This window comes from Phyllobates terribilis, unplaced genomic scaffold, assembly GCF_046119375.1.
Source record: "Phyllobates terribilis strain yellow unplaced genomic scaffold, ASM4611937v1 Scaffold_1__5_contigs__length_1240528914, whole genome shotgun sequence".
Lineage (NCBI taxonomy): Eukaryota > Metazoa > Chordata > Amphibia > Anura > Dendrobatidae > Phyllobates > Phyllobates terribilis.
This window is the reverse complement of record NW_027362761.1, coordinates 798,294,651-798,307,384: the sequence shown is the minus strand read 5'-3', so window position 1 is coordinate 798,307,384 and position 12,734 is coordinate 798,294,651. Positions and strand designations below refer to the sequence as shown.

The 12,734-nt window shown below is 46.5% G+C and overlaps 1 protein-coding gene across 1 annotated transcript in view; it reads right to left on the bottom strand.

The window, feature by feature from the left end:
* The window catches only part of LOC141171354 (neuronal acetylcholine receptor subunit alpha-7-like), a 645,132-nt gene that overhangs the window by 30,328 nt on the left and 602,070 nt on the right, over positions 1–12,734 (bottom strand). Inside the window, exon 9 of the mRNA XM_073655206.1 lies at positions 4,199–4,308. Within this exon, the coding sequence (XP_073511307.1) occupies positions 4,199–4,308 (110 nt within the window). The remainder of the gene's footprint in view (positions 1–4,198; positions 4,309–12,734) is intronic.

The following is a 12,734-nucleotide window of genomic DNA, read 5'->3' as shown; positions in this document are numbered from 1 at the left end:
GAGGCCGCGGATTCACAAGATGGGGCAGACGGTGGTTGGCCCAGCCTGCTAGGCCGCATTGTAGCACAGTGAGCTTCCCACTCCAACTTATGCTTCATATCCATGTGACGGTACATGCATGAAGTACTCCAACTATGGATTTTTTGGCCTCTACTTAGCTTTTGGTGACAAATATTACAGATAACACGAGTTGGGTCATCCTTATCGATCAGAATAAATGCCCAGGCTATGCAAGGCTTAGAGCCCATGCGACCTGAAGAGCCACTACGACTTGTGGTCAGAGGCGGAGTTGTGGTTGAGGATGCAGTTGTTGACGTGCTTCCAGTACTCCGTCTCTTTTCAGGAAGGCGCAACCTAACCTCGTCGTCAATAGCATCTGTGACACCCCACTGTGCTTGGTATCACAGATCCTAGAAGAGTGTATTGATGGAATCCTCCACAAGAGGCCCCCATAAACATTCACACATCTCCACCTTCCACCTCAGACCAGCAGAGGGAGCCCGTTAGGGATATAAATAGGGAAGGTGGAGCTAGGCAGTTCAGTTCCTCTGAAGAGTTCCTGCAGTAGAGAAGCCTAAGAGAGGTCAGTCTGCAGTGGAGCTCAGTCTAGTCTAGAGAACTCAGTTAATAGTTCAGCAGTGGAGCACGAGGCTCCTGCTAGCTAGATTCAGGGAGCCCAGATAGAGCTTAAGGTGTGCCGGCGTCATAAGATCGGTGAAGCGCGGCAAGCTGCCGTTAGTGTGTATAGCCTATTGAGGGCCCGAGTAGGCCGAAGGCGAGTGGCGAGTTAGTACATAAGGGGCAGAGGAGCTTAACCAGCTCACCCCGAAGCATTTACCGGACACCGGATCCGAGCTTACCGGGATCTCTATGACAGAGTAAGGCATAACCGGAATCCCTGGAGAACTACAAGTCCCAGGATCGCTAAGGTGCTGATACGTAACAGAGCCAGGAGACGCTTAGGCCCCGCATACTGGGAGCGTGAACTACCACAAGGTCAGCCAGCGCAGGACAGAGACAAAGTTAGGCCTAGCTCCAGGCAGGTCAGAAACTTACTGCGCAGAGGCAAGAAACAGGAGGCCCTACACCCGCTCATTGGGGAGGATCCTGATATGCACCCTTCACCCTACAGTGCTCCAGGATGTGCCTGAATTTCCTCCAGTAGAGGTACTGAAGTGACTACCGTGTCCATTTCCGTTCTTGCTCTGACCCAGCTGGGTCTCGCCTGTCCTGCATTCCCCCTGCATACGCTGCCCTGAGACCTAGCTCCACCTGTGGGGAGCTATACCATCGAGCTGCCTTATCACGGGCCTCAGTGGACTGCTGCAGCGCTGGTGCTTCTCACCAGATACCACAGGTGGTGTCACAAACTCTTATAAAATTAACAATTATCCACCCTTTTAAAGAGTGACCCCAGGGTACGGGCCAGGGACCCGACCACCGCGACATCCCAAAGGCCAGGCAAAGGCCCGGGTGACCTCATCGACTGGCTGACTGTGGGTTGACAGTAAGTGGGATCTCCAACCTTGTCATCATCACCCTGTGTGTTATCACACCCGTCGTCCTCAAAGCCAACCTCTTCCTGCCCTGACCGAAAAGTCAAGTTGTCGCTCCAATCAGGTATTTGAGTCTCATCATCGTCTCCACCAACAGGAGTTACAGTTTGGGAACGAGGGTCTACATTATGCTCAGAACCTTCTTCATCTGGTCCTGGATCCGACTTATAAAGATTCTGGGCATCAGTGCAGATCATTTCCTCGTCTGGATTAACAGAAGCTCTGGAGCAGACCTCCGTTTCCCAGGCTATAGTATGAGTAAACAGCTGTGCAGACTCAACCATCTGTGTTGTCCCATACTCAGATGGGCAGCTGGAGACTTGGGAGCTGTGAGGAAGCAAGTGCGATTGGGGTGACACCTCTGAGGACTGGAGTATTTGTGATGTTGAAGTTGAGGTGGAGGAGAGCCCACTTGAAGGAGCACTTGATATCCGCTGAAGCACCTGCTGTTTTTGTGCCTCATCTGGAATTTGTAGCGATGGGCGTGTCCGTAACAAAGGGATCGTATCACATTGTCCACGAAAAGAAGTCGACATGTTAGTTTGGCTGGAAGATGGTCTTTCTTCTGCAGATGTTACTCCCCCCCCACCGCGGGGGGCTCGACCCACCAGCGGACAGGCACCAGTATTAGGAGAGGGGGGCTGGCCGTCAGGGTCCACCGCGGCTCTGGCACAAACCCGGCGACACGGAGGTGGCACGGGCAGGAACGGACTGGCCGTGTCGGCTTCTCACTTTTTGGATTTTAGAAGGGCATGACATGCCTATATCTGTGTCTCCCCCTCCTTTTACTCCTCCACCTCTTTTATTTTCGCATGACTATATGTACTTGTCACTTTTCCATGTGTTAGTTATGTCTTCTGAGCAGTTTGTCAGCTTTTGGACACCTTTGAAGGTGTTTTCTATGTGTTTCTATGTGTTTTTGTTTGCCTGCCATTGGTTTTAACGGTGTTCAAAGGTGTTCGACGAACAGTTCGGCGAACACACGGGTGTTCGACGAACCGAACCGAACTCGAACACTACGGGGGTGGCTCAACACTAGTCAAGATAAGGTCTGGAAGACCAAGCAAAATTTCACTGAGATTGCTAGAGAGTAGGATTGCTAGAGAGGCAAATAAGAACCAACGCTTGACTGCAGAAGACCTTCAGGAAGATATAAAGCGGAAAAAATGAACTGGAGTACAAGTTGGTATTCATGCAAAATGGGAGCATGTTCACATTGGCCATCAAGCAGACAAAAATCAACACAGAAACAAAATAAATAAATACCCTGCTGTAAGTAAATAAGTAAAAGCAATAGTGCATATAAATGGCATCGGGTACTTAGTAAACACAGTTTTTTTATCAAAAAAAGCATAAAAGCCATCCCACCAACGTCAAGGTGTACCCAAGTTTGGGATGGTCCTAACCGCTAATATTAAAACTTTACTTCGATCAAAAACGGTGTTTACTAAGTACCCAATATATGCACTATTGCTTTGCAGCATGCACTAAGCTGTTATATTTTCAAAAGGGGGAGCTACTATGTACTAACCATTAATAAACCAAAAGAGAACCTCCCATATGAACAAGAATAAACGCATTAATAAAAAATATTATTAAACATATATACCAATAACAAACATATTAAAACATAAATAAAATGCAAAAAAGGAGAACACACTGCCAAAGAACAAGTCGTGGTGAAAATAATCATATTGTAAGTATAATATATGACCTAACACACTCCATATAACACACGCCATATAAAACTTATAGGACATGTTCTAGGCTATTAGGTACTAACCATGCAGGATGCCCAAACTTTTGCACTGGCCCATTTTCCTTTTTGAGATTTTTAAAATGTAAAAGATGAATATATATATATATATATATATATATATACATATATATATATATACAGTTGTATATATATATTTTTTTGCCTACAATACAAAGGAAATGTGACATCTTTAACTTTAGGCCTTTTAGAGATCATTTCATCTTCAACTTGCTTAACTGTTCACAATAACAGTAATTTTGACCAGGAGTAGCCAAACTTTTACATGCCACTGAATATTATCAGATAAATTTGCTGCTTTCTCTTCAGAATTGATCAGTTATTATCAAAAGTCTCAATTCTGAGGTAAAATCTGTGTTCAGTGAAGATAGACTGTCCCATTACTGAGATAGGAGATGGCAGCTACTGATAAGATTCTATCTAGATAAGAGGGAGAGGAGTGAACAGTTCTGGCAGAGAAGGAAGCTGATCTATCTGATAAGATATATTGCAAAGTTTCTTATTTTCATGTGTACTATTGATTATTATGAAATAAAAATTAAAATGATGGTTACGCTTTGATGAATGGCACAGAATTTTAGCTTATGACCAAAAGACGAACTTCATACCTGATAGATCTGGCCTCTAATTATAGCAGAACTACATGAGTCTCAGCTTACACTTGCTTACACTTGTGTTTTGAGTTCTGTTAGTTTGTTCTGTTACAAAACAAATGTGAACTGAGGCAGAAAAGACAAACTGACTAAATGGGGTCTGCTTAGTTTTTGGTTTTGTGTCTATTTTTTTGATTTGTTCAAAATATGGATCTCACAACTGCATCAGAGTATAAAGTTGAGCATGGAAAACCACTTTAAGAAACACTTACCCATTTAGGCATTTTTCCTGCATGAGGATCATGATGGTGAAACTGTAGTACCAGCACCGTAACAACTACAGAGAGTCCAACAATGACCATAATACTTGCAAAATACTGAGCTGCAAGTAAAAAAAAAACACATGTTCAGTTATTGTCAATATACTGAATATATGAAACACTGCTTACAAGGAACCTGATAACAGAAAAAGGCATATTAATCTGAACCCATGCTCATTGGGCAATCTACTATATAATCGGCTTATCCCGTCTGTCTGTCCGTCCAGGAAATCCCACGTCGCTGATTGGTCCGGCCGCGGCCAATCAGCAACGCGGGATTTCAGAACAAGATGGCGGCCGTTAGCAGCTCATCTGCAGCACGGAGGTCACCGGCGATGCAGCCGGGAGATGACCGGCGCCAGCCGGTCATCTTCCGGCTGCTCGCAGCGGAAGTACCCGCACAGGCAGCGCCGCTCCCCGATCCTCACCAACACGGTTCGCTGATTGGTGGCGGCCGCCGGCCGCGACCAATCAGTGATTTTGGAACCAAATTTAAACATGCTTTCCGGATCTGCTACTAAAGTGAATGCAGATTTGTGCCTCTCCACGCACTTAGTCCCGGCGTGGAGAGGAGCGAATCTACAGACAGCAGCAACTCAGGGCAGTATCTGAGAGCGCGTGCTGTGCCTCAGATCCTGCCAGGAGCTGCTGCAGACAGGACAAACAGCGCTGGAGCATAGGTAAGGAAAGAAGGTGAGTATTAGTGTTTATTTTTTAACTGTGCTGTGGGGATGGGGGAATGAGGAGGTCATACAAAACCAGGATGAGGAGGCCATGCAAGCCAGGATGAGGAGGCCATACAAGCCAGGATGAGGGGGCCGTACAAGCCAAGATAAGGGGGCCATACAAACCAGGATTAGGGGAATGACAGAGCCTTACAAACCACAATTAGGGGATGAGGGAGCCATACATACCAGGATATGGAAATTTAACAGTAGCTGCTGCATTTCCCACCCTAGGCTTATACTCAAGTCAATAAATTTTCCCAGTTTTTTGTTGTAAAATTAGGGGTCTCGGCTTATACTCGGGTCACCGTGCACAGGCAGCATGTGACCCCCGGCTGCAGCTGGCTCTTGCTTCCGCTTATGTCACGACTATTTGCGGCTGCAGCCAAGGGGTCTCCTGTTTCGCGTTCCACGATGAGTGATGGGCTGTGGGCGGGGTTATCCCCCATCCCGTCACACCCGGCATCCACTGCACGCGCATTCATTGACAGAGCACGCGGTGGATGCTGGGTGTGACACGATGGGGGATAACCTCGCCCACAGCCCGTCATTCACCATGGTACGGCGAACAGGAGACCCCTGGCTGCAGCCGCAAATAGTCGTGATGTAAGCAAAAGCAAGAGCCGGCTGCAGCCGGGGGAATTACGTGCTGGCTGTGCGTGGTCAGCGATGTTGTCACAAGCAGTATTGACAACATGACGTAATTACAAAATTCATTAGGGGCCCCTGGGGGATATGTGGCACCCCAGAGGGTCTGGTTGCCACAGTGGTATTGCTTCCCTCAAAAGAGGTAATGCCATGTCTGGAAGCAAGCAGGGGTTTCCTGGTCAGGAAAACTATACATGCAACACTTTCCTGGCTCCAGGCCAGCAAGGGAAGCTCCTCCCCTTGGCAACTGGATCTGGAGGTGGGGTTAGTCTAGTTCAGTGCAAGGAGTCAAGTAGGACACGAAGGAGTAAAGAGCCAGGGACTGGAGCTGGAGTTAGCTCGTCCTGGATAGTATACACAGAGGACCGGACGCCGGAGTCCGAGGCTGTGGGGATTGAATACCCAGCAGCAGATACCACAGGGCAGGAGATTGCAGGTCTCCTGGCCCAACAGAAGCCTGGAGGCTCAGCCACATGAAAGGACCCGTACCGCCACAGAGGAGCGAGGAATACACAAGGTCCGAGTCGCCAGCCATAAGGGTGAGCGCAGCACATTACACTCAGGGATGTGGGCTACAACACCACTATAAGTGGGATAGCCAAAGAGTATAGTCAGAACGGCAGGCCTACAACTTCACCTGGCCAGGAGGACTCTAGGAATGTTCCCAGACTGATCAGGCCCTCATCACTAGCCGGTACTCCCGTTGGGGCCCATATAATTGCCAACAGTAAAGACCCTGGGACTGCACTGCAAAGACTCCGTGTTGTCATTACTGATACCTTGCACTACCACCACCATCATCCATACACGCTGCCCTGAAGCTCCACTCTTCCTGTGGGGAGTTACATCACCTTGCTGCACATACCACCAGCTTCAGCGGACTGCTCCGCAGCGGCGGTTCCCAATAACCGCATTCCACAGGTGGCGTAGTCGGACTATACATAACAGATATACATAAACTACCCTTAGATTGACCACCTGGGTCACGGACCGGGTTCACCGCCACGGTGACTACAACCCCCAGCATCTACAGGACCGGCTCCGGGTACCCCACGGCCCATGGGGCGCGTCAGATACATTGGGGGGTTAATTTAAAGTAGTGCACAACCCATTTAAACACTGCTTCGCTGATTAGTCGCACCCGGTCGGCCGCATACATATTCTAGAATACCCGATGCGTTAGAATCGGGCCACCATCTAGCTGAATGATACTAATAATGTTATTTGTAGCTAAACTGTACGATTACTTGTTGTGTCATAGTTAGAAAACAAAAATGATCCCATACGTGTGAAAATTGCTACTATTAGTCATCAGGACGTTATAGCATCCTGACCGAGTCGTCCCTATAACAACGCCCATTCATTTTAGATTGATTGCTCTACAATATGATGATGTCAGAGCAGACATTTCTGAAATCCTGCTCATGTTTTTAGGGTCCACCCGGACTCAGAAAGAGCAGACTGGGCTCAATGCGCTGTTATGCGCAGTGAGGGGGTGTATATACACCTCAGCCTCACCAAACTTGAAACTCAAAATCAAAAACAGGAGTGGCACAATATGGACTGGTGCATAGGATGGATGTAAAGGCATGAGCTCATAACAGCCCTAGAGCAGGCCTATATGCATAAAGTAAACTTAGATGGTACATACATTGAGACTCCACTGTTAACATGAAAAAAGATGCATTGGGACTTTGCTGTATGCATCAGGTAGGATACACTGAGACTCTGCCGTATACATGACATAGCATTCACTGAGTATCTACTGTATACATCACATAAGATACAAGGACACTGCTTTATACATTGCATAGGGCACACTGAAAATCTACTGTATACATCACATAGGATACACTGAGAGTGCTGTTTACAGTAGCTTGCAAAGTATTCACCACCCTTAGCATTTTTCATGTTTTGCCACCTAACTACCTGGAAGTTCACTGTTTTTTTGAGGATTTGCGTCAGTTAATTTAAAGAACATTCCTACAACTTGAACATTTGGTTTTCTTTTTATTGTGAAGCAAACAAAAAATAGGACAAAATAACTGAAAACGTCAGTGTACAAAACTATTCACCCCTCCTAATGTCAATACTTTGTAGAGCCTCCTTTTTTTTTGCATTGCTTTGGGTAAGTTTCTATGAGCTTTCCACATATTGCCTCTGGGATTTTTGCCCATTCCTCAAAGCAAAACTGCTCCAGCTCCTTCAAGTTAGGTGGTTTCCTCTGATGAAATGCAATCTTCATGTCTGACCACAGATTCTTAATTAGATTAAGGTCCGGGCTTTGACTAGGCCACTCAAAAACATTTACACATTTCCCCTTAAACCACTCGAGTATTGCTCTAGCAGTATGCTTTGGGTCATTGTCTTGTTGGAAGGTGAACATCTGACCCAGTCTCAAATCACTGACAGACTGAAACAGGTTTTGCGCAAGAATATCCCTGTATTTCGCAATATCCATCTTCCCCTCAATTCTGACCATTTTCGCTGTCCCTGCTGAATGGTGTTCTTGGAGTGATGAGTTGTGTTGGTTTGGCACCAGACACAGTGTTCACCTTGGTGGCCAAAAAGTTCAATTTTGGTTTCATCTGACCACAGCACCTTCTTCCATTGATTTGAGGTGTCTCCCACATATCTTTTGACAAACTCAAAATGAGCTTTACAATTTTTGTGTGTAAGTAAAGGCTTTTTTCTGCCAACTCTTCCATAAATGCTACCTCTATGGGGTGTACAGCTTATTGTGGTCGTATGGACAGATACTCCAGTCTCTACTTGGGAACTCTGCAGCTCCTTCAGTGTTACATTTAGTCTCTGTGCTGCCTCTCTGATTAATGCCCTCCTTGCCCGGGCTGAGAGTTCTGGTGGGTGGCCTTCTCTTGGCAGGTTTGTTGTGGTACCATGTTCTTTCCATTTGATGTTAATGGATTTTATGGTGCCCAATCAGAGATTGGGTTCTTTTTTATAACCCAATCCTGACTTGTACTTCTCAACAACTTTGTCCCTGACAGACCATGACACTTAAATTGCACACAGGTGGACTTCTTTCACAAAGCATGTGACACCAGAAAGTTTTAGGGGCCTCATAGTAAAAGGTGTGAATACATATGCACATGCCAATTTTTAGTTATTTGATCCCATACATTTAATTTATGCCTATATTTTTCTCATTTCACTTCACCAACTTAGGCTATTTAGTGCTGGTGCATCACACACAAATCAGATTACAAAAATATTTAGACACAAGTTGTAATGTAACAAAATAGGTAAAAAGCCAAGGGAGGTGAATACTTTTGCAACTCACTGTATACCACATAAGATACATTGAGGCTGCTATATACCATAAGTGACATAGGAAACACTAAGACTGAAGTATAAATCACACATGATTCACTGAGACTGGCATCTATGTGGCTAGTGTCTAGTCGTGAGTGACTAGTGTATATGTGTCTAGTGTATGTTATGTGTCTATGTGACATGTACCTAGTGAATGACTGGCATCTATGTGGCATGTTGTCTAGTGGGTGACTTGGTGTATGTAACAAGTGTCTAATATGTGACTGGTGTCAACGTGATAGATGTTTAGTACATGACTGGCAACTATGTGGCAAGTGCCTAGTGTATTTATGGTACTTGTCTAGTCCATGCCTAGCATCTATGTGACATGTGTCTCTCTCTATTTTTGTTGCCATAATAGAGAGAGGGTCCCAGAAACATTTCTTACACAGGGGCCCCAATCTTTCTGTGTCAACCCCTGATGTATGTAGTATGTAGTAAAAATGGAGTATTATTATTATAATACTAATTGTAATAATATAATGATTCCTCCCACACTATAAGAACATACTGATAGAGAATTTAGATTTTGAACCCCAATGGGGACAGTAATGATGATGTTTGCAGAGTGCTGCAAAATATGGTGACAGTATATAAGATACAGTGTGTACGGAAAGTATTCAAACCTTTTTAAACTTTTCACTCTTTGTTTCATTGCAGCCATTTTGTAAATTCTAAAAAGTTCATTTTTTTTCTCATTAAAGTACACTCTGCACCCCATCTTGACTGAAAAAAAACAGAAATGTAGAAATTTTTGAAAATTCATTAAAAAAGAAAAACTGAAATATCACATGATCATAAGTATTCAGACCCTTTGCTCAGACACTCATATTTAAGTCACATGCTGTCCATTTCCTTGTGATCCTCCTTGATATGGTTCTACTCCTTCATTGGAGTCCAGCTGTGTTTAATTAAACTGATAGGACTTGATTTAGAAAGGCACACACCTGTCTGTATAAGACCTCACAGCTCACAGTGCATGTCAGACCAAATGAGAATCATGAGCTCAAAGGAACTGCCCAAGGATCTCAGAGACAGAATTGTGGCAAGGCACAGATCTGGCCAAGGTTACAAAAGAATTTCTGCATTACTCAAGGTTCCTAAGAGCACAGTGGCCTCTATAATCCTTAAATGAAAGAAGTTTGGGACCACCGGAAGTCTTCCTAGACCTGGCCGTCCAGCCAAACTGAGCAATCATGGGAGAAGAGCCTTGGTGAGAGAGGTAAAAAAGAACCCCAAGATCACTGTGGCTGAGCTCCAGAAATGCAGTAGGGAGATGGAAGAAAGTTCCACAAAGTCAACTTTATCATTGCAGCCTTCCACCAGTTTGGCTTTTATGGCAGAGTGGCCCGACGGAAGCCTCTCCTGAGTGCAAGACATATGAAAGCCCGCATAGAGTTTGCTCAAAAACACATGAAAGACTCCCAGACTATGAGAAATAAGATTCTCTGGTCTGATGAGACAAAGATAGAACTTTTTGGTGATAATTCTAAGCGGTATGTGTGGAGAAAACCAGACACTGCTCATCACCTGCCCGATACAATCCCAACAGTGAAACATAGTGGTGGCAGCATCATGCTATGGGGATCTTTTTCAGCTGCAGGAACAGGATGACTGGTTGCAATTGAAGGAAACATGAATGCAGCCAAGTACAGAGATATCCTGGATGAAAACCTCTTCCAGAGTATTCTGGACCTCAGATTTGGCCGAAGGTTCACCTTCCAACAAGATAATGACCCTAAGGTCACAGCTAAAATAACAAAGTAGTGGCTTCAGAACAACTCTGTGATCATTCTTGACTGGCCCAGCTAGAGCCCTGACCTAAACCCAATTGAGCATCTCTGGAGAGACCTGAAAATGGCTGTCCACCAACGTTCACCATCCAACCTGACGGAACTGGAGAGGATCTGCAAGGAAGAATGGCAGAGGATCCCCAAATCCAGATGTGAAAAACTTGTTGCATCATTCCCAAGAAGACTCATGGCTGTACTAGCTCAAAAGGGTGCTTCTACTTAATACTGAGCAAAGGGTCTGAATACTTATGACCATGTGATATTCCAGTTTTTCTTTTTTAATAAATTAGCAAAAATTTCTACATTTCTGTTTTTTTTCAGTCAAGATGGGATGCAGAGCAGTAGCGTAGCTATCGGATGGAAAAGAGGGGGCGCTCTGAGGGGACCCACCCATAGCTACACCATTGTAAGTGTAGCGGCGTGCTGCTCACGCCGCTACAGTTACACTCCGGGCAATGAAGGGAGACTCGATGTCCCTGCACTGCCTGACGCCCACTATGGGGCCCTTGAGCAGGAGGGGGGACCCCCGGTGCCTCGCCATCAGTCCCCATAGCGTCCTCTGTGTCTGACATCACTGATGTCATCACTTAGCGCTGGGCCCACTCTGCTGAAGATGTGTGCGTGCCGGTCGCTCAGAGCAGCGGGGGAAGCAGGAGGCGAGAGAGGTGAGTATTGTGCTGCTTATTTATTTATTTTTTCTTATGAGGGGGATTATGCTACAGACTGCCTATGGGGGGTGGGGGGATTATGCTACAGACGCCTAACAGACTGCCTATAGGGGGGTGAGTCGATTATTCTACAGACTGCCTATGGGTGGTGAGGGGATTATGCTACAGACTGCCTATGGGGGGTGGGGGGATTATGCTACAGACTGCCTATGGGGGGTGGGGGGATTATGCTACAGACGCCTAACAGACTGCCTATAGGGGGGTGAGGGGATTATTCTACAGACTGCCTATGGGGGATGAGGGGATTATGCTACAGACAGCCTATAGGGGGGGGGGATTATGCTACAGACTACCTATGGGGGGTGGGGGGATTATGCTACAGACTGCCTGTGGGGGGATTATGCTACAGACTGCCTATGGGGGTGGGGGGATTATGCTACAGACTGCCTATGGGGGGTGGGGGGATTATGCTACAGACTGTCAATGGGGGGTGGGGGGATTATGTTACAGACTGCCTGTGGGGGGATTATGCTACAGACTGTCTATGGGGGGTGGGGGGATTATGCTACAGACAGCATGTGGGGGGATTATGCTACATACTGCCTATGGGGGTGGGGGGATTATGCTACAGACGCCTAACAGACTACCTATAGGGGGGTGAGGGGATTATTCTACAGACTGCCTATGGGGGATGAGGGGATTATGCTACAGACAGCCTATAGGGGGGGGGATTATGCTACAGACTGCCTATGGGGGGTGGGGGGATTATGCTACAGACGCCTAACAGACTGCCTATAGGGGGGTGAGGGGATTATTCTACAGACTGCCTATGGGGGATGAGGGGATTATGCTACAGACAGCCTATAGGGGGGGGGATTATGCTACAGACTACCTATGGGGGGTGGGGGGATTATGCTACAGACTGCCTGTGGGGGGATTATGCTACAGACTGCCTATGGGGGTGGGGGGATTATGCTACAGACTGCCTATGGGGGGTGGGGGGATTATGCTACAGACTGTCAATGGGGGGTGGGGGGATTATGTTACAGACTGCCTGTGGGGGGATTATGCTACAGACTGTCTATGGGGGGTGGGGGGATTATGCTACAGACAGCATGTGGGGGGATTATGCTACATACTGCCTATGGGGGTGGGGGGATTATGCTACAGACGCCTAACAGACTACCTATAGGGGGGTGAGGGGTTATTCTACAGACTGCCTATGGGGGGTGAGGGGATTATGCTACAGACTGCCTATGGCGGGGGTGGGGGGATTATGCTACAGACTACATATGGGGGGTGGGGGGATTATGCTACAGAC